Consider the following 22,923-nt stretch of genomic DNA (forward strand, 5'->3'; position numbering starts at 1 on the left):
TAGAACTTACTGCAGTACATCATAGTCAGGAGCAAGTCTGCCCGCCCCACTCAGCCACAAGCCTCCTCAGGGCAGGGGCCACATCTTTTCATTTTTGCATTCCTAGTTCCTAGCACAGTATCTGACTCATAAATATCTGTTGAATGAATAAACAGCACATGACTGACAGAATAATGTGGGGTTTTTTTTGTTTTGTTTTGTTTTTGCCACGAAGCCCTGTATGTACAAAACTCTACTTCACAAATGGATATACTGCCGAGCTTAAATAACTTGCTCTCCCAGCACATGTGTGAATAAAAAGGGTTCGACTTACAGAAACTGGATTTAAGTACAACTTTTTGGTATATCTCTACCAGAAAAAGAAGCAAAGCACATTGTATGAACCTTAGTTCTTACCAGTAACACCAGCTGTGCAGCCCTGGTGGCAGGGAGCACGGAGCGGAAGAAACTGTCAACAGGGCTCCACTACAGCGCACACGAGATGTAGACTGAAACTCCACTGCTTCCCCTCTAAGATGAGAGGAAGGGTTTGAAACTTTAGCTACAAAAGGCAGGTGGAATCAAGGGATCGCTTGATATTCTGACAATCCTAATTTTATTAAGCCTCTAAATAACTTAGATCTTTAGCAGTAATTTACCTCGACAAAACAAGACCTAACTCAATAAAGGAGCAAAAAAGCAGCACCAGCTCTTCCGCCACCTAGGAAGGGCAGGGATGGTCTTTATTTAACATTTTACAACTGATTTACAGACACCTTAGCTCCTCTCTATAGATGAGAAAGACCTGGTTCACTACCTAAGACAGTATTTAAAAACCAGTGTAGATTCTCTCCACCAGGGACTATCAGTAGCTACAGAAATAGCCAAACTGAAAGGTTAGTGAGTGTAACTAACATTGCTCCATGCTACTTCTTGTCCAACAACTCTAAGGCATCTTCCAAGCATTACATTCCTCTAAAGTCAGAACTGTCCCTGCTTTTCAAGTAGGCAATTTGAGAGCCTGAGTGATAAGCTTACCAAGGTTACAAAGAGTTTAATGGTAAGATATAAATAAAATGTGAAATTACATGCCTGTAATCCTAGCACTCTGGGATTCCAAGGTGGGAGGATTGCTTGAGGTCAGAAGTTTGAGACCAGCCTGAGCAAAAGCAAGACCCTGTCTCTATTAAAAATAGAAAGAAATTAGCTGGGCAACTAAAAATAGAAAACATCAGCCAGGTGTGGTGGTGCATACCTGTAGTCCCTGCTACTCAGTAGGCTGAGGCAGGAGGATCGATTGAGCCCAGGAGTTTGAGTTGCTGTGAGCTAGGCTGATGCCATGGCACTCTAGCCCAGGAAACAAAGCAAGATTTTGTCTTAAAAAACAAAACAAAACATGAAATCTTGATTCCAACTCTCTTTCACCATCTTTTTGCATATATAAAATCTTCAAATCTGATCCTTAAGGCTTGATAATAAATGTGGCTTTAATGGATTATCCTAAGTGGTAGCTAGCTCTGTAGTGCTAAATGTTGCTCAGCCAAATGATATGCTTTTTGGTCTGCTCATTCAAAAATGATAGGAAATCCCAGAGATCCCAGAAGCCGGGAAGTCTGCGGCATTTATACCTTAAATATAGCACTTGGTTTCAACATATTTCACTGCCCATATTCATTCTGCCTGGGAAAAAAGCTGCTCTTGCCGAATGCTGCTGGATGGCTTTAAAAGGCTGTTCTCTCTCTTTGTAACCTGACCTCATGTGCTGACACCCAGATCTGTTACTAGAGAGTGGAAGTCAGTTCTTCAGAACTCAAGCTACATGTCAATCTTCAATCTCTGGGCCTTCCCCTAAACAAGTGTGATGTGCAGTAATGGCAAAACCCAGAGGTCAGCCCAGCAGATGGAATTACACACCGAATGCAAACACTCTGAAGAGGTGCTCCAAGGGAACATATCACGGCCACTTGTTCTACTTTTAGATATCTATCAATATCTCACAAATTGCATTTGACGACTTATACAAACAGACTCGTGAACAGAATGTGGGCAGAGTTCCTGTGTACACCTGACCTTATTAGCAGAAACGGCAGAGGGCTGAGGCTCTGGAGCTGGACTGCTGGGTTCAAGTCCTGATTCAATCCCTTAAATGTTTTGAAGTCTTTATTTCGACTCTTTGTTTTCCACCTGTCAAATGAGGACCTTCCTCATTATGATGTGAGGACAAAATGAGATAACACATACGAAGAGCTTAGAACAACCAGATCTAGAAAATAGCAAGTGTTATTGCTAATACAATATTATAGTAATTACAATGACTAATAGATGTTAGCCATTCTCGTTATTAAATAATAAGATATAAATAATAATAATATAATTAAATATTAATGGTAACCAAACCTGGCCAAAAAAGTTATTTTTTAATTAAAGCTCACAATGGAAGACCATCACCAGATAAATCTTCCTAAAAAACAATTTATCAGATGGGCGCAGTGGCTCAGGCCTGCAATCCCATCACTTTGGGAGGCTGAGGCGGGAGAATAGCTTGAGGCCAGGAGTTCAAGACTAGTCTGGGCAACATAAGTGAGACCCCATTTCTACCAAAATAAACTAATAAGTAAAATTAGCCAGGCGTGGTGGTGTGTGCCTGTAATCCCAGCTACCTGGGAGGCTGAGCCAGGAGGGTTGCCTGAGCCCAGGAGTCTGAGGTTTTCAATGAGCTATGATGATGCCACTGAACTATAGCCCATGCAGTAGAAGGAGACCCTGTATAAATAAATAAGTAAATAAACAAACACACAATTTCTCCAGGTCAGTCACCTGCCTAAAAATCTTAAATATTCCCCATAACCTACAGGAGAGAGTCAAAAACCTCTTAAGGTACAGAGCCTCCACCTACTGTTCAGATCTTGTTTCACCATCAGGCCAGACTCATTGCTTTATTTGTTCCAGGGAGGAACGAAGCATGCTCATTTCAGCTCTGTATCCACAGTTCCAACCACAGTACCTGGCACGAAGTAGTTGCTCAGTAAATGTTTGCTGATTCAACGACAACGTGAATGCTTTTGGACCTGTGCTGTCTGTGCCTCACTCCTGGAAAGCTCCTCTCCCAACACCCGTCCAACCAGTCATCCTTCAAAGCCCCTCTCAGCTCCCTCCGCCTCTTCTCAACACAGCCCCAAGCACCCTGCCCTAGCCATTCTCTTCTCCTATTCTCCATTCCCATAGAATTCAACCGCTTTGGATGTTTATTGTTATTTAAATATTTCCTGTTTATACGTTTTGTCTGCCCACTACAGAGGAAGTATCTTGAGGAAGGCAGAATATTTTGTTTGAGGAAGCGAGAAGCAGTGGAAAAGTAATTGATCCGTGGCCAGGCAAACCCAGTTATGTGACCTTGAGAAAAGTGTATAGAAAACACTCAGAACAGTGCCTAGAACGTGGTATGCACTTCATAAATGCCTGCTACAATCATTATTCGTCTCTTGGAACCTCAGTTCTCGCTTTATCAAATGGGAGTAATAATAAGATCCTGTCAGGTGGGTCTTCATAAGGAGTAGGAATAACATCTGAAAAGTCTCTAGGACCTTCCTAGCACACAGCAGCCACTCAACAGCTGCCTGCCAGCTGTTACTACAAAGCCTCAAGCTGGGTGCAGGGAAGGTACTCGATTCAGTTTAGGGGATGAGCTGAAGGAACTGAGAGCCTATTCTCATATCAACTCAGGTATCAAAGTAAACTTCTTCAGTCATTCATTCAATAAATGTTTATTAAGGCCTTATCATTGTGCCAGGCTTTGTTCTAGGTCTGGGATCCCACTGCATAAATAGTCCTTACCCAGTGAAATTTACATTCTAACGGGAAAGGCAGACAATAAACAGAGAAACAGGCAGACAATAAAAAGAGAAAGAGACAAATCAGTGAAAGCTTGGTATTAACTGCCATGAAGAAGAGCAAGGTGAGTGCTGGTGGGCGGGGCTGGAAAAGAGCTGCCTGAAGAGGGGCCCTTCAGGCAGAGGTCTGTATCCTCAGGAAAGCTTAATTTTGTGAGAGTCACCCTCACCCTCACACAAACTCTATGAGCCCCTCCGCAGGTCTCCCCTAGAGCCAGGAGCTCCAATACAACCAGAGAGACTGTAGTCTGGCTCCTAATTCCTCTCTCACGCAGCCCAAGCTACAAACTCTGCTGCACCAGCAACTGCAAACTTATGTTTTGTAAGACTAAATTGGCCACTTAAGCCCCATGTGGAAGTAAATCCATTACAGCCATACCGCGACTGGTCTGTTCCCCAGAAAGTTGAGATCACTGTTCTCTCCAAACAGGTAACCTTCCGGATGGGTTGAGTCAAACTTCTCTCCTCCCATAATGAAGTGGTTGGCAAAATAGCTTCCTAGAGAGAGACAAACAGAAAAAATCAGACAAGCAGAAAGCAGTCAAACTTAGCCTAGTAAAAAAGCTGATTTTTTAAAATGCTAATGCTTTCAACAAATAATTAGAGCAAATTTCTACCCCCAGGAGTGTTTTCTTTTCCTGATTTGGGACAATAGCACAAAATAAGATCATAGAAGGGAGAACCCAAGATACTAAACATAAAACAGATCATTGTTTTCCTTTTAACATTTTTAACTGAAACCTTATCATGATCTAAAATACCACCAGCCAAAAGATGTACATTAATGACTCTGTAGTTTTTGTTCTTTTTCTTTCTTTCTTTTTTTTTTTTGAGACAGGGTCTCACTTTGTTGCCCAGGCTAGAGTGAGTGCCGTGGCATCAGCCTAGCTCACAGCAACCTCAAACTCCTGGGCTCAAGCAATTCTCCTGCCTCAGCCTCCCAAGTAGCTGGGACTACAGGCAAGCACCACCACATCCAGCTAATTTTTTCTATATATATTAGTTGGCCAATTAATTTCTTTCTATTTATAGTAGAGACGGGGTCTCGCTCTTGTTCAGGCTGGTTTCGAACTCCTGACCTCGAGCAATCCGCCCACCTCGGCCTCCCAGAGTGCTAGGATTAGAGGCGTGAGCCACCACGCCCGGCCTTGTTCTTGACTTTTTTCTTTTAAACTTGAAGTGGTCATTCTATGTTTTTGAGAATCTTGACTACAGGCATCAGCGCGTATATACACTGTGATGTGAAATATATATTTTGCCTTTGTCCCTATTTCTTGGTGTACAACTTTTAAAATCCTTGGAATCTCCAAAGTGATGTCTTTCTGTATGCTAATGAGCTGACTGATGGCTGGCAGCCTCTAGGTAGCTTCAGGATGCAGAATGGTCACTGCAAATGGCAGGATTAGAGGGTTAGGACTTTCCTTCCACCCCTCAACCTCTGGGGAGGGGAGAGGGGCTAAAGGTTAAGTTGATCACCAGTGGCCAATGATTTAGTCAGTCATTCCTACGTAATGAAGCTTCCATAAATGACCTCCATAGTGAAGCTTCCATAAATGGAGGTTCCTGGAAGTTGAAGAGCCTGGAGGAAGCATGAAAGCTATGAGCCCCTTCCCATCGTAACCTCACCCTATGCATTTTTAAAATCTGTATCCTTTGTAATAATATCCTTTATAATAAACCAACAAGCCTAAATGTTTCCCTGGTTCTTTGAGCCAGTCTGGTAAGATTATTGAACCCAAGGAGGGGGGCATGGGAACCCCAATTATAGCTGGTTGGTCAGAAGCGCGGGCAAAACAACCTGGGGCTTGCGATATGCATTGGACGTGGGGGGTGGTCTTGAGGTCCAAGCCCCTGTGGGAGCGACGCTATCTCCAGGTAGATGGTGTCAGAATTGAGTTGAATTAGAGGACACCCAGCTGGTAGCCACTCCAGAATTAATTGATTACTTGCTGGTGAGAAGAAATCCCCACACATTTTTATGGCCAGAGATTACAGAAGTCTTCTGTGTTGATTGTGTTGTAAGAGCACAGAAGAAACTGAGTCTTCCTATGTCCTCAGACACACACATACATTTCTTGGCCTAGATTGTCATAATCCAGTTTATACCTACACATAGAAGTCTCAGTACCCACCTACTACTACTTCTATACTTCTATAATCCTCTGTGATGAAGGTTCTTCACTTGAACATGCTATACAACAGAAGATTGTTTCACAGAAAAAAATGAATTTACACAGTACAGCTTTTCCTGGCTCTACCTACCAGTTCCTATATAGACAATGGTGTTCAGTAAGGGGACAGCATGGTGCTGTGAAAGGAGGCTACGCACAGTCCCCCTCAGCCTCAAATTCATCAACAGTGCTAATGGCCAGGGTTGCTGGCACATCAGTCATGGCAGGTCCTCTCTGCTCCAGCCAGGTTAATCAGCCAGGAGGCAGGGACATTTGCGCTGCAGTGTAGTACCTGGATGAAATCAGCAGTCGGAGGTCAGAATTCTCATCAGCCTTATCCAGACAAACCAAGGAACTGTGCCAGGATGTGATGTCGCTGAGAAGTCACCAAGGGAAGCTCAGGTTAACACTGAGAATTCCACCTGGGAATACATTTGTATGTCTGTGCGTGTGTGTGTGCGCGTGTGTTTACAGAGGGGGTCTCATGCTGTGGCCCAGCCTGGAGTACAGTGGCGTGATGAAGCTCATTGCAGCCTCCAACTCCATGGGATCAAGGGATCCTCCCACCTTAGCCTCCCAAAGTGCTGGGATTATAGGAATGAGCTACCACGACTGGCCACATTTTAACTTTGATGATTAAATGAATGCCTCTTACTATAAATTTCTATAATCTAATTCTCCCATGAAAGTACACTGTCCAAAGTAAAGGACACATACTATAATATACCTTTATCAACTCTCTCATATACCCCAATTCTCAAATTCATACAAGGAATTTATGAAATGGCAAAAGGCTTGTTCACATGTCACACAGCTAGGATATACATAAACTCCCTAAGTCACTTGCAATTTGCATTGAAGATTTACAGCAAACTAAAAACAGGAGATTTAACACTTTGAGCCTGTGGGGATGCCATGGGAAGAAAGACAGAGAAGAAAATTCTAGCAAAAGCTGAACCAAACGTTCATTTTAAAAATTTTCTACACACAAAGCTTTAGACTAGAAACACCTATTAAACAAAACAATGTGGATAAAATCGCTCACCACAGAGTGAGGCACTTCTTGAATTAAATAACAAGCAGGAAAACATTATTTGCTATTAATAGCAGCCAAAATCAAAGCAATCACTGAGGAATTCTTCAAAGTTACCTATCAAAACTTAAAAACACAAAGAACAGCCATCTGCGGTGATACAACAGCACAATTCATCATCTAGGAAAACTAATTATCAATTATTTATGTTTAGACCTTGCTAGTCCTATTTTCCAAGTGCATAATTTATAGAGCAGGGAGGTGCCTAGTGGCCTTAAGTAGAAGCAGCCATCTCAAATAATTTAAGTCATTTACTGATGAACCTTAGTAAAATATATTTTCTATGCATTAGGGATTATATGTTTATTATACATTAGGTAAAATAGGAAAAGTCGAAGACGTTACATTGACGGATATCTTGCCAAAACGATGAACAAAGAATGGACAGAAGCAGGTTTTATGTCTGGAGTGGTCCAGGCTGACCTCAGTATGGGACTACAGAGTTTTAGCACCTGTGAAAACTTCAGGTGAGGGATCTGGGACAGTGAAATCCACAGACAATTGGCTTACAGGTGGCACTGCCTGAACCTAGCAAAAGAAGAGCACTACTGACTTGAGGGCTAATGGCTTAAAGCAGGTGACAAAGTTCTATTAGAAATGCCCTTTCTTGCCATAATATTAAAAGAAAAGAAATTATCAAGAAAGATGTATAGAGCTAATTATAGTTTTGCCTTGCATTAAATATCAAGAGCAATGATACACAAAAATCTAAAATTAGGATCAATAACTCACAGATTTAAAAAAGGATTTTTCATTTCAACAGAAGAGTCAATGCAAAGTTGCTTTAAAAAGCTGATCTAGGCTGAGGCAGGAGGATCCTTTGAGCTCAGGAGTTCGAGACCAGCCTGAGCAAGAGTAGGACCCCAGTCTCTACTAAAAATAGAAAGAAATTAGCTGGGCAACTAAAAATAGAAAAAATTAGCCAGACGTGGTGGTGCATGCCTGTAGTCCCAGCTACTAGGGAGGCTGAGGTAGAATCCCTTGAGCCCAGGAGTTTGAGGTTGCTGTGAGTTAGGCTATGCCACAGCACTCGAGCTTGGCAACATAGCAAGACTCTATTTCAAAAAAAAATAAAAAATAAAAAAAATTAAAAGCTGATATCAGGCACTTTGGGAGGTTAAGGCAGGAGGATTGCTTAAGACCAGGTGCTCGAGACCAGCTTGAGCAACAAGTGAGACCCCATCTCTACAAAAACATTTAAAAATTAGCCAGGCATGGTGGTGTCTGCCTGTAGTCCCAGCTACTGGGGAGGCTGAGGCAAGAGGATTGCTTGAGACCAGGATTTGGAGGCTGCAGTGAGCTATGATCATGCACTGCACTCCATCCTGGGCCCTGAGTGACAGAGTGAGACCCTTCTCTAAAAAGCTGACTCCTTTGGTGCACTTAAAATACAACTTCATTTATAAAAATTCAATATAAACAACTTTTCAGAAAAAAACCACAGTGAATAAAGTACTAGAGATAGCTGTACACTTATAACTGGGAATGATTTCCTCAAAATTGCAAAGGTGGCAAAAATGTTCTTTCAGTTAAAATTAGCTTGAAACCCTGTTTAATCACTCAGTAATTCTTTAACAACATTCACTTCTAAACTTTTGGCTATTAAGTGGAAGATACATAAAATGTTAAGAATTAAATGGTGAGGGGAAGCTTCTCTTTACAGAAATAGTCCAGCTAAGAAACAAAGAAGGAAAGATAGAATTAGAATATAACCCTTATTAAATTAATAATTTGGTGACTCATCAATCACCAACCCTCCTGCCCCCCAAAAGACAACCAGATACATGCCTACAGTAATGGAGAACACAAAAAAGCAGTCTTATCAAATACATACATATGTACAAATTTGAAGTTTTAAAAAGAAAATGAATTTGATCAAGTTGCTGGACTCAACCACCCCAATTTATATGAAATAGAACAGAACATGATTACTGGCAGTTCAGGGAGGCAATCAGCAAAATTTAGGCTGTGGAAAACTCTACAAATGACTAAGTTTCCTTAATGAATATATTGTAAGGGGCAGAATATGGCCACAGAAAACCCAAAGTACAAACTTTGTTTTAATCAATCCTTTAATTTCCACATATTTTATAGTATGCAATCAGCAAGGACTAGGACTTTCCTGGTCTCAGGTATTGTCCATGATCCTTCATTGGTTCTTCTAAAATAATTCTAAGAAATAAAATACAAGGAAACAATAGACATTGAAATCATATGGGTTCATAGAAACACTATTCACAATAATCAAAAGATGGAAATAATCCAAATGTACATCAACAGATGAATGGATAAACAAAATGTGATATACAGTGTATCCAAAATGTGTCCATACAATGGGCTAATTATTACTCAGCCATAAAAAAGAACGAAGTACTGATACATAGATGAACCTCCAAATAATATGCTAAGTGAAAGAAGACAAATGCAAAAGTTCATATATTGTGTGATTCCATATACATGAAACATCCAGCATAAGGTAAACCCATGGAGAAAGAAAGCAGATTGGTGGTTTCCAGGGGTTGGGGGCTGGGGACAATGGGGAGAAACTGCTTAACTGGTGCTGGGTTTTATTTTGAGGTGATAAAAATGTTTTAGAATAGAGGTGTCAGTTGTGCAACATTGTGAATGTACAAAATGCTACTGAATCGTTCACTTTAAAATAGTTAATTTTGTTATGTGAATTTCACCTTAATTAAAGAAATCATATGGGGAGGAAGAATTTGGCACAAGTCAGATTATGATGTCATTTGAATTTTAGCTTAATTTTCAAGCACATATGGTAAGCAAGATACAGAAGTTTACCAAAATTATCCCTTGTAAATGTTATTTGTGAGATAGGTTTTCTTACATCCATATTTCAGTTGGGGAAACTAAGATCAGAAGAGTTCAGTGACTTGCACAAAGTCCCACAGTCAAGAAACAGCAGAGGTCAAGAGAGGCAAGGTTTGAACTCAAGGTCTGGCCCACTCCAAATCCCTTGTCATAAACTATACATCAGTCTGACCATCTGAGAAAGGCAAAGAATAGCATGTAAGTCGGGGTGGGGTGAAGGACAAAAACCAACACCTCTGTGTTAGTATAAATTTAGTGTCTATTATTTCATATACATGTGAAAGAGGAGCCAAGTGTTTTGGGTTCTCTGTGACATGAACAATATCTGAGTTTTCCTTTTCCTGTACTGTAATACGAAATAGGGGCATTGCATTTGATGATAAGATGCTCAACCAGATAAAGACCAGGGTGTTTTTTTTCTGACAAAGGCAAACACAAATTGTACATTGAACCCTTTAGTCTCAAAAACATTTTGCTTTCCATATCAACTTTAAATATTTTGTTTTACATGTCTAGTGGAAGAACCAATAAATTTGACGCACAGCTTCTCTGTCCAGAATAAAATATGGAATAAAGTGGAACAACCACCAAAAAAAACACATGAACAGCACCACCCAACTTTATGTTTTTGAAAACAAAAGCAAAAGAACTCTGAACCTAGGTGCAAATGTTAGAACATGCCGTGTTTTCAACATATACACAATTTTGGTATAACTTTACAAAGCACCATCAGAAAGAAATAAGTATAATTAAATATTGCAAAACCTGATACTGACTCTGAAAACCAAGAAAAAGAATTACAAAGATTAATTAAATATTTATGAAACAAAAAGTTCTACTACAATTTCTAGAGTCCCTCAAAGTTTCTAGAGGTCCTATATATAGACCAAGAGACAGAAACACACCTCTACTCTCAGCCAAGATGCCTGTGGAACTGACAACACATAATTGTTTAAAGATCTCATAAAAAAAAACCTTGTCCACCAATACGTAACATATTTTAATAAATCTATCAATAGAATGCTATGTAACCATCAAAAATGTCAATACAATTCTACATTTATTGTCAAGGAAGGATGTCAAAGACGTTTATTGAGCAAATGATACAAGTTACAAAAGAGCAAGTATAGTATTAATCATTTATGTAAGTCTATGTGTATATATCGGGAGAGATTCCTGAAAGAACATTTATTGAAATATTTACAGTGGTTTCCTCTATGTAGAGGAATTTTATAGTGTTTTTACTGTCATCTTTTTGTTTTTTCTATATTGCTTTAGTTCTTTTTTTTTTTTACAATGGATACCTACTATTTTTATAATAAGGAAAACCCTAAAGCGCCTTTCATTTAAAAAAAAAGCAATAAAATATCTTGAAAGTGTGGCATAACTATCCAAAAAATTAACACCATTTATAAAAAGTAATCTTTAAAACACTTAAAATTAAGAAATAAATTATTGTGTGCCACCAAACCCGGCCAAAAAAGTTATTTTTTAATTAAAGCTCATTGAGGTTGCAATAAGCTATGATGACACCTCTATACTCTAGCAACAGAGCAAGACGCCATTTCAAAAAAAATCGACCGGGCGTGGTGGCTCACGCCTGTAATCCTAGCACTCTGGGAGGCCCAGACAGGCAGATCGCTCAAGGTCAGGAGTTCGAAACCAGCCTGAGCAAGAACGAGACCCAGTCTCTACTATAAATAGAAAGAAATTAATTGGCCAACTAATATATATAGAGAAAAAATTAGTCGGGCATGGTGGCACATGCCTGTAGTCCCAGCTACCCAGGAGGCTGAGGCAGGAGGATTGCCTGAGCCCAGGAGTTTGAGGTTGCTGTGAGCTAGGCTGACGCCACGGCACTCTAGCCTGGGCAACAAAGCAAGACTCTGTCTCAAAAAAAAAAAAAAAAAAATCATTGTACTTAGTACCTGGAAAGCAACTGTACCATGTTTTTCCAACCAAATGTGAAGAAAAAAAATTATAAAATCAACTCAATTACACCAATACTATTAACTATTAGGAATCAAAATGTCATTTTCTAAGAGCAGGCTTCTAAAACAGAACTAAACAGAGTTATAAACATCCAATAAAGTTGGTTTGTGCAGGGTTTTTTTCCTGCCCTTATGAACAAATATACAAAGAATTTTATCCAGGTAACTTTATCCTCAGTCTCTCCCACTTAAAAACAAAAACAAAACAGAACAAAACAAAAAAATCCACCAAGCCACCCATTGGTTTTCCCCAAAAATAATCAAACTTAACATTTGCATTATCTTAAATAACAAAATAGTCACCAACTGGCCTTTGATGTCTTTACCTACAGTTCCAGGCTTTCAAATTAGATACCTGATCAGTTTCAATTGTTTTACCTAAATTTCTTTGTGGTCCAATGTTTTTAAAAGCTGTAGCGTCCACACTGGCCACTAGGACTGTTACTCCAGACCAGTGCTGTCCAATAAGAATGTGTGCCACAAATGCAAGCCACATATGTAATTTAATATTTTTTAATAGCTACATTAAAAAATGTAAAAAGAAACAGGTAAAATTAATTGTAATATATTTTATTTACCCCAATATATTCAAAATGCGATCGTTTCAACATGCAATCAATATAAAAATTATTAAGAAGTTATTTACATTTTTTTTTTTTTGTACTCAGTTTTCAAAATCTGGTGTGTTTTCCCCACTGTTTATAGCCCATTTCAATCTGGACCAAGCACATGCCAAGTGCTGTACAGCCGCATGTGGCTAGTGGCTACCATACTGACAGAGTAAGTAGCTCCAGGCCCTACTCCTTTCTTTTTTTTTTTCTGAAACAGAGTCTCACTCTGTTGCCCAGGCTAGAGTGCTATGGCGTCAGCCTAGCTCACAGCAACCTCAAACTCCTGGGCTCAAGCAATGCTTCTGCCTCAGCCTCCCGAGTAGCTGGGACTACAGGCACACGCCACCATGCCCAGCTAATTTTTTCTGTATCTTTTTATTTGGCCAATTAATATCTTTCTATTTTTAGTAGAGACAGGGTCTCACTCTTGCTCAGGCTGGTGTCACCTTTCCCATATTAGATTCTCAAACCTTTGTCTCTGGTCTTTCTTTGGCATTTTAGTCTAAATCCTCAGCAACCTGTCCTATATATGTTCATCTAGATAGCCCATCTTTGCCTCAAAGTCAATGAATAACAGTTTCTTCAGGAAGGAGGAGGAATAGAGAGCATTTTATCTGAAGAGCTGGAAGCAGAACTCCTCTGAGGGAAGGCACTATCTTTGGGGGATATACCTAAATGAGTCACTTAGACTGGAGAGTGACACGCTACGGGTATAGGTGCTTTTGTTCCTCCTTGATGGCACCTAAACTACTTTGTAATTTGTTTTATTTCTAAGAGGGAACAGGGAAGATTTAGAAAAAGGAGAAATTAAGACATTAAGACAGAGAAAGTCCCTTCATGGGTCTGGGGTAAGTTAAAAAGAATTAAAAATATATATATAACAAGACAGAGAAAGGCTGGGGTAGGTGGGTTATGAGCCAGTAAAACTCCCTTACTGAAAGTAACATTAGGGTAACAATGCTTATTATTCCTTTGGGGTTGTTTGCATTTCTGCAATGTACACTCCAACTCATCATTCCCCACAAATCTTTAGTAAAATCTACACTTTGATTACATCATGTAAATGGAATTTTTTGGAGAAACTGAAGAATGAACTGACGTCACATCTGTAGAGGGACAAAGACAGCATGCTGGAGCCCAGAAGCCAAGATGATCACAACATTAGTTTCTTGGGAATTCACGGAAATCTTGGAGGGGGCATTAGAATTCTCCATTCTATGGTTTTGGGGAAAGAGCGGGTTTTTGTTTAATTTCCCTGGATCACAAGGCACAGTAAGGCACCAGCTGACACTTAGGACTCACTTTGAAAGCAGTTTCTGCTCCAGATCCCCAATTTCTGTCAATAGTTCCTCACTTGTCTGGTCATCCAGGCTAAAAATGTCATAGTCATCAAAGCCACGAAACTCTTGAATATGTGCTTTGTGCAGAGCCTACTGGTCCCTTCCAAGTTCAGTTACAGTGAGTTAGCATGTAAGAGTTTGCTATCAAGTCTCTTCTCCCAACAACCCATACCTCTTTCTTAAAAAGAGATACCCTTTTAGATTAAAAAATTTAACACAATTTAAACAAATAATTTATTTTTAGAAATCCATCTTTCTTAGAATACCATTTGGTTCCTCTCAATTTTGGTTCCTACCCACCTCTTAAATTTTATTTCTCACCGCCTCTCTAGAACTTTCTGACCCAAGCAACTAATCTGTTTATTATTCTCTAATCCAGTAAGAACAATTGTAACCTTCAGGCCATTACTAATACTATTCTCCACATTGGGCTACTTGAGAGTTCTTTTTTTTTTTTTTTTTTTTTTGAGTCAGAGTCTCACTCTGTTGCCCCAGCTAGAGTGCCGTGGCATCAGCTTAGCTCACAGCAACCTCAAACTCCTGGGCTCAAGCAATCCTCCTGCCTCAGCCTCCCAAGTAGCTGGGATTACAGGCATGCGCCACCATGCCCGGCTAATTTTTTCTATATATTTTTAGTTGGCCAATTAATTTCTTTCTATTTATAGTTAGAGACAGGGTCTTGCTCTTGCTCAGGCTGGTTTCAAACTCCTGACCTTGAGCGATCCTCCCGCCTCGGCCTCCCAGAGTGCTAGGATTACAGGAGTGAGCCACCAAGCCTGGCCTACTTGAGAGTTCTATAGCCTGCCTTCAGTTTACCTTCAATGCCATTTGCGCCCAAGAACCCCACCCTTTTAATGATCAAGCTACTCTTTATTTTATTCAAAAGGCATAAACCCCTATCTACTGTTATTTTTTAACAGTTTTATTGGGGTATAATATACATGGTATAAAATCCATCCATCAAACAGTTCAATGATTTTGATAACCATCACCATAATCCAGTTGAAAACATTTCCATCATCCCAAGATGTTCCATCATGCCCATTTACAATTAATTCCACTCCCATCCTCAGCTGTAGGCAAACATCGTTCCACTTTCTATCTCTATAAATTTGCTTCTTCTAGTCTTGTCATATGAATGGACTCATACAATACATATTCTTATATCTGGCTTCTTTCACTTGGCATATTTTTGAAGTTAAATCATGTCGTATCACATGTATTAGTAGTTTATTCCTTTAAATTGCTGAGCAGTGTTTCATTGTATACCACAATATACCACATTTTGTTTATCCTTTCACCAGCCGATGTCCATTTGCATTACTTCCAGTTTTTTAGTGATTATGAGCAATGCTGCTATGAACATCTGCATACATATCTTTGGGTATACATGTTTTCATTTCTTTTGAACAGATTTGTAGGAGAATTGCTGAATCATAAGATAAATTTATTGTTTACCTTTTTAAGACACTGCCAAACTTTCCAAAGTGGCTGTACCATTTTACATTCCCCTCAGCAATTCACAAGGATTCCAATTTCTCTGCATTGTCAACACTTGACATTGTTTTTCTTGTCTATTCTAGCTTTCCTGGTGGGTGTGAAGTGGTATCTCACTGCAGTTTTAATTGCATTTCCCTAATAAATAATGATGCTGAGCATCTTTCCATGTGTTTATTAGGCATTCCTATATCTTCTTTGATGAAATATCCATTCAACTCTTGTCCATTTTTTAACTGAGTTGTCTTCATAATATCGAGTTGTAAGAGTTCTTGATTTTTTTCTAGACACAAATCCTTCATTTATGTATCTGCAAAGATTTTCTTTCAGAAAGTAGCTTGTCATCTTTTCAATGTCTTTTTTTTTTTTTTTTTTTTGAGATAGAGGCTCACTCTCGCCTTGGGTAGAGTGCGATGGCATCATAACTCACTGCAGCCTCAAACTCCTGGGCTGAAGTGATCCTCCTGCCTCAGCCTCCCAAGTAGTTGGGACTACAGGCACGTGCCATGACACTTCGCTAATTTTTCTATTTTTAGGAGAGATGGGGTCTCATTCTTGCTCAGGCTGGTCTCAAACTCCTAAGCTCAAGTGATTCTCCGGCCTCGGCTTCCTAGTATGCTAGGATTACAGGGGTGAGCCACTGTACCCAGCCGTTTTTAATGTCTTTTGAAGTGGAAATGTTTTCAATTTTGAATATAATTTATCATTTTTTAACCTGTATGGATTATGCTTTTGGTGTCATATCTAAGAACTCTTCACTCAATCCAAATCACATAAATATTTTATCCTGTATCTTCTTCTAAGGGTTTTGTAGTTTCAACTCTTGCATTTGGATCTATGATCCATTTTTAAAATAGATTTATGGAAATACAATTTACATACCATACAATTCACCTATTTAAAGTGTACAATCCAATGGTTTTTAGTATATTCAGAGTTATGCAACCACTCACCATTATCTAATTTTAGAACACTGCCATGACCCCAAAAACAAACCCATTAGCAATCACTCCTCATTTCTCCTTCTCTCCAGCCTCTGGCAGCCACTAATCTACTTTCTATCTCTATGGATTTGCTCTTCTGGATATTTCCTATAAATGAGATTATACGATATATGGCCTTTTGCATCTGGCTTCTTTCACTTAGTGTGATGTTTTCAGGTTCATCAAGATTGTAGCACACGGTGATACTTCATTCCTTTTTATAGCCAAATAATATTCTATTGTATAGACTTGCCACATTTTATTTACCAGTAGTTCCATTCATCAGTTGATGGGATTGGGGTTAATTTCACCTTTTAACTATTATGAATAATGCTGCTATGTACACATTTTTGTGTGAATGTATTTTTTTCATTTTTCTTGAGCAGTTACCGGGTAACTAGCAGTGGAACTGCTGAATCCTATAATAACTAACCATCTCAGGAACTGTCAAACTGTTTTCCAAAGTGGCTGCATCATTTTACATTCCCACCAGCAGGGTATGAAGCTTTCAATTTCTCCATTTCCTTACTGACACTTGTCATTATCATTTTTTTGATTATAGCCATCCTAGTGAGCATAAAGTGGTGTTTAATTGTAGTTTCGATTTTTATGTCCCTAATGGTTAATGATGTTGAGCATCTTTTCATGTGGTTATCATCCACTGCATATCTTTTTTGGAGAAATGTCTATGCAAATGCTTTGCCCATTTTTTATTTGGTTATTTGTCTTTTTATTATTGAGTGTAAGAGTTATTTGTATATTCTAGATAAAAATTCCTTATAATATATATGATTTGCAAACATTGTCTCCCATTCTTGGAGTTCTCTTTTCACTCTGTAATCCATTTTGAGTTAACTTTTAGTGATGTGAAGAAAGATCTGAGTTGATTTTGGGTTTTTGTTTTTTTTTTTTTTTTTGCTTATTACTATCCAATTTTCCAAACACTATGTGTTGAAAAAGACTATCCTTTCTCAATTGAATTGTCTTGGCACTTCTGTCAAAATCAACTGACAATAAATATAAGGATTTATTTTTGGCTTGCAATTCTGTTCCATTGAACTACATGCCTTTTGTTGTGCCAATATCACACTATCTTGATGTGATGTATTACTGTGGCTTCATGATAATTTTTGAAATGGAGTAGAGAAAGTCCTCCAAGTTTGTTCTTCTTTTTCAAAATTGTTTTGGGTATTTTATTTATTTATTTTTTTGAGACAGAGTCTCACTTTGTTGCCCAGGCTAGAGTGAGTGCCGTGGCATCAGCCTAGTTCACAGCAACCTCAATCTCCTGGACTCAAGCAATCCTCCGGCCTCAGCCGCCCAAGTAGCTGGGACTATAGGCATGTGCCACCATGCCCGGCTAATTTTTTTTTTCTATATATATATATTAGTTGGCCAATTAATTTCTTTCTGTGTATAGTAGAGACGGGGTCTCACTCTTGCTCAGGCTGGTTTCAAACTCCTGACCTCAAGCAATCCGCCGGCCTCAGCCTCCCAGAGTGCTAGGATTACAGGCGTGAGCCACTGCGCCTGGCCTGTTTTGGGTATTTTAAAGTGTCAACTATAGGCTGGTCCGAAGGTAGTGAGTTATCTCACGTGATTGTTCACAGTCAGTTACAGATTGAACTCCTTGTTCTACTACTTTCCCCCCTCCTCACTACTGCACTTGACTAGTCTTTAAAAAAAAAGAAAAAATAAATAAATAAATAAAAATAAAGTGTCAAGTATGCCAACCAAATAATTCTTTATTCTGTAATAAATTCCATATTTTTAAGTCCATGGTTTCAAAACTAATATTAAATTGGTGCTCCTAAAGCTACAGGAAACTTTTATAATTATTTGACAGGCAGATTACTCATCCTTTTAAAAACTGCTCTTGCCACAAATGGGATAGACCCATTTGAGAAGCATATGTGTACTCCAAGGTAACACAAATTTGGAGAAGGATGTAGATGTGATTAACATCTACAATCATTTGAAGTTAAGAAGATTATCCTTGATAATGTGGGTGGGCCTCGCCAATCAGTTCAAGGCCATAACAGCAAAAACCCAGGTTTAACCAAGTTAGGTAGTCAGGACTCTAATTATCGTTCTGAATTTTTATAATAGGTTTACCTCTTAAGACTTCAGCAAAATGAATTCTTCTTATTTTCCAATTTACTCGAATACATAGAGGGAAATGAACTACATTTTTTTTTTATGAAAAGGCAGCTTAATTGGAGAGAAGGCATACAAATTTATTTTGTACACACAGAGAACCATGGAGTGATTATCCTTGAACTAGATTTAGGAGTTACTGATTTATATGAATTAAATTGTCTTTGTGTGATACCTATTTCTTCCTGGATAGAGAAAACAGGCTTTTATCAATGTGGATACATCTGTGAAAAGATGGGCTTTTATGCATTAAAAACAAATGAGTCAGCAAAGTCATACCTTTGCTAAACAATGACCATAGACTTTTAAAAAAGTAATGATCTTCAAGAAGGATTAAAAGCTTCTACAGCCCCTAATTCAAACATTACAAAGGCACAACTAAATTGCTTTCTCTGCTAATGCAGAAATGCTATACAAAAACTAACTCCCACCGAACTTTGTTACCTAAATGATTAATATTTGTGCATTTATTAACAAAGCTAAAAATCACCTAAGAACATATGCATAACATTATTCATTGCTACATTGTTTGCAATAGTAAAATACTGAAAAAAACAACCTGCAAATATTTATCAATAGGAGACTACATAAAAACATGATGGGATGTGCACAAAGGAGTATAATACAGTTGTTTGAAAAGAACAAAGAAACTCTCAAATATGACACAACATAAAATGATCTCCAGTATCTCTGAAAGTGAAAAGAACAAGGTGTAGAACAGTCTAAATACCATGCTATGCTTGTATTTACATGAGAAACTCTGGAAGAATTCCAAAGAAACCAAAAGTGGTGACACAGGGATGGGAGGAGGAAGGGGAACTGGGTGGCTGGATGACAGCAGCGAGAACAAGACTTTCATTGTATGCCTTTTTTTCTTTTAAACGTTGGCCCATATTACTATATTAGTTATGCAGAAAATAAATAATTCCAAATAATTTAGGCTATCTTATTTCTACCTACCTCTATTTAAAAAAAAAAAAAGGAAAGGAAAAAGGGCCAGGCGCAGTTGCTAACACTTATAATCCTAGCACTTTAGGAGGCCAAGGTGGGAGGATCACTTGAGGATTACTTGAAGCCAGGAGTTTGAGGCCAGCCTGGGCAACATAGCGAGACACCCGTCTTTACAAAAAAATAAAAAAAATTAGCTGGACATGGTGGTGAGCACCTGTAGTCCCAGCTGCTAGGATCACTTGAGCCCAGGAGTTCGAGGCTGCAGTGAGTTCTACCAGAGCCACTGCACTCCAGTCTGGGCAACAGTGAATGACCCTGTCTCTAAAAAAAGAAAAAAGGAAAAGAATAAAGCTATAAACCCAAGTCCCAATATGAAACCAATCACTGATAGTTTTTAAATGGTTCAATTTCAATGTACATACAAAACTAAGAAGTTCCATTAAAAATACCAAAAAAAGAAAAGCAATTTCTGCTGGGTGTTATGCCCATCATTATAAGGACAGGTGATAGTATTTCTTCCTGAAACAACTGTTCCACAGGCAGTAGTTTTAGTGACTTTCCAGTGAGCCAGAGGGTGATCTCAGCTCAGCATCCAGACTACAAGGTATGTTCTGCCAATCACCTGGAGAAAGCTGACTTTGCTATTTGCTTTGTTCCACTATGGGTACCCAGGGAAGAAGACTTCTCAAAATTAACCCAGGCTGATTCCTCAACAGGGATAGGCCTCTTGAGTTTTCTTTCAGTTCTGACACAGGATGGCCTCCATTCCACAAATTATCCAACACAGGCTCAAAACCCAATTCCTTGTGAAAGACACAGGCAGATGGTATAGTAAGAAGAGCACTAATTTGCTGGGTGACCTTGGCCATACCAATTCATTTCTCTGGGTTTCTATTTTCTTACTGGTGAAATGAATGGGTCTGGGCCAAATTCTCTTGAAGGTTCCTTTCAGGACTAAAATACCATAATTCCGTAAAGAGCCAGGTCAATTTAAAGATCAGATGAACAGTGGGAGATGCCTCCAGTCTAGAGCATATATGCAAGCTCACACAAGTTTTCAAATACACAAGGGTATGCTGACGAGACATGGATGTTCTGGTTCCTATTTTCTGTGTTTTACCTTCAACATAACTAATTTGGTCCACTTGCTGTAAAGATTTCTCTCATATACAACTCCTGATTAAAAGTGAATTACACTCTCTTCTGTATGTGTCTGAGGGTTGTGACTGTGTGTTTAAGATGTAGTGGTTTGGCTGGGCGCGGTGGCTCACGCCTGTAATCCTAGCACTCTGGGAGGCCGAGGCGGGCAGATTGCTCGAAGTCAGGAGTTCGAAACCAGCCTGAGCAAGAGCGAGACCCCATCTCTACTATAAATAGAAAGAAATTAATTGGCCAACTAATATGTAGAGAAAAAATGAGCCGGGCATGGTGGCGCATGCCTGTAGTCCCAGCTACTCGGGAGGCTGAGGCAGTAGGATTGCTTGAGCCCTGGGGATTGAGGTTGCTGTGAGCTGGGCTGACGCCATGGCACTCACTCTAGCTGGGCAACAAAGTGAGTCTCAAAAAAAAAAAAAAAGTGAATTACAATTAGGTAAAACTTTTAAAAAACCAGTAGGGAGGATTATTTAAAACTACAAGTATTGAATATGTTAGTTAAGGTAAGTTTTAGTTTGGCCCATTATCCTTTTATCATCATCATTCATGATTCATACTTGTACTTACAACCTTCGGGGTGCAGCCTCCCAGAGATTTACCTATGTTAATTCCCATATGTGAAGGAAGGGTGAATAGTCTCCTGAGACACTAAACACTACTGAAAATCCAAGCTCAGCAAAACATGCTCCACATTCTGATCAATAAAAGCTGAGTAAAAAAATTACACAAATACTGCTGTATATTTTTGTGTATTAAAAAACAAAATACATGCTTTCTTTAGCACTGGCTTCACGTAGTTATAATTATCAAGCACTTTACTAAAATACTAATGATCCACAGCTTTACCTTAGACCTTTCTAAAACAGCTCTTAATCATAGTCATCTCTGCAAAGATTCATTCTTTGGCACAAAAGCAGTGAGAAACACACTCTGGCAGACGCTCTGCAGGGATGCAGGTTCATTGTCTGGCCCCTGCTTTCACCTGGCAGAAACTGGACACACTGCTGAGAAACAGCTCATCTCATTAGCATGTCTTTATTCTACCAAAATGAGAATGGCTCTGCTCCAATTCTGACACCTCACTCCAAGATCACCAAAATCACCATCAGGTCCCAAGCCAAAGAGAAGGTTGTAGCCATCAGCCCCAGAAGTCTTGCGAATAGCAATTAAAAATAAAGAGCAGATAGCTAGGTAAGGCACCAGCAGTTCAAATTGGCTGGTGCTCAGTCAACTGAACTCCCTTCTTGTGATTCTTTCCTTTGCTGTCAAAATCCTCCTCTATCTCCAATACTGATGCCACAACCCAGAGGATGGAGACACTTATTTTTTTTTTAACTAAAGCAATGATTCTTTCTTAAAACATACTTCTGTACATATTAAATTCCTCTGCCCTGTCCCAGAGCTATCCCAATTCCAAAAACCAGGCTTCCCGGGTACTCAGGCAAAGGGACATCCAGTGACTCTGATACTCAGATTCACAAACATTTCTAATAAAAACACTTTTTTTCCCCCTCTAATAGCCTCTGGAAATGCACCCGCATTGCAAACCCGTGTTCGGCCTCCATCCCCCAGCAGGCGATGGGAGTTTTTCCAGGAGAAACCTAATTCTAACCTTTCCAGAGGCCTGGATGCGGCAGCCCAGGGCAATACCTGTGCCAGGTGCCTGTCACAGAGGCCAAGACCGCGTCCCCTAAGCTTCCAGCCCCTGCGAGGCCGGCGGGCTCTGCGGTCAGGCCAGCCTGGTCCGGGCCGGTCGCCGACCCCCCTGCGACGCTGCAGCCCCGCTCCTCAGGAGCCCGCAGTCCTCGCCGGGCACACGTCCCTGTCACAGCGCAGATTACAACGGAGGCTGCTCCCGTCCTCAAGTGGAGGGGCTGTGTGACCTGGGGACCCGCCAGGCTCCTAAGGCAGCCCCCTGCGCTAAGTCTCCTGGGGCGGGGGTGGGGTGGACCTGGGCCTCCCGAAGACCTTCCTCGCTCGAAGGTCGTTTCGGAGCGGCCGCGACCCTCGAGTCCCTGAGGGCCCGCGAGCCCCCGCTCGGGAGCATCCCGCCCCGGAGCCCCCACGTCTCTCCCCCCTGCTCCCAGCCGCGACGCCCGCCGGCCCTCACCGGACTTGGGCGGGTAGCGGTACACGGAATTGGACGGGATGTCCACCTCCTCCACGCCCGCGTGCTGCCGGCTCGTCAGGGCCCCCATGGCCGCTGCGGCTGCAGCGCCCGGCCCGGCTGTGGCGCCCGCGCCGCCCTCCGCGCCTCACCGCGGCCGCCCGCC

At 40.2% G+C, this 22,923-nt stretch overlaps 1 protein-coding gene across 2 annotated transcripts in view; it reads right to left on the reverse strand.

Annotated features, from left to right (window-relative positions):
- RNF157 (ring finger protein 157) overlaps positions 1-22,923 on the reverse strand; it is a 78,673-nt gene extending 55,750 nt beyond the window's left edge. The window contains exons 1-2 of one of the 2 annotated variants that reach the window (XM_075994774.1): positions 22,761-22,921; positions 4,249-4,367 (exon numbers count right to left, since the gene is read on the reverse strand). In XM_075994774.1, coding sequence (XP_075850889.1) covers positions 4,249-4,367; positions 22,761-22,848 — 207 coding nt within the window. In that variant the 5' untranslated portion in view covers positions 22,849-22,921. Of the gene's footprint in view, positions 1-4,248; positions 4,368-22,760 lie in introns of both variants that reach the window. The other variant, XM_075994775.1, reaches the window with a different exon arrangement.

This window comes from Microcebus murinus, chromosome 18, assembly GCF_040939455.1.
Source record: "Microcebus murinus isolate Inina chromosome 18, M.murinus_Inina_mat1.0, whole genome shotgun sequence".
Lineage (NCBI taxonomy): Eukaryota > Metazoa > Chordata > Mammalia > Primates > Cheirogaleidae > Microcebus > Microcebus murinus.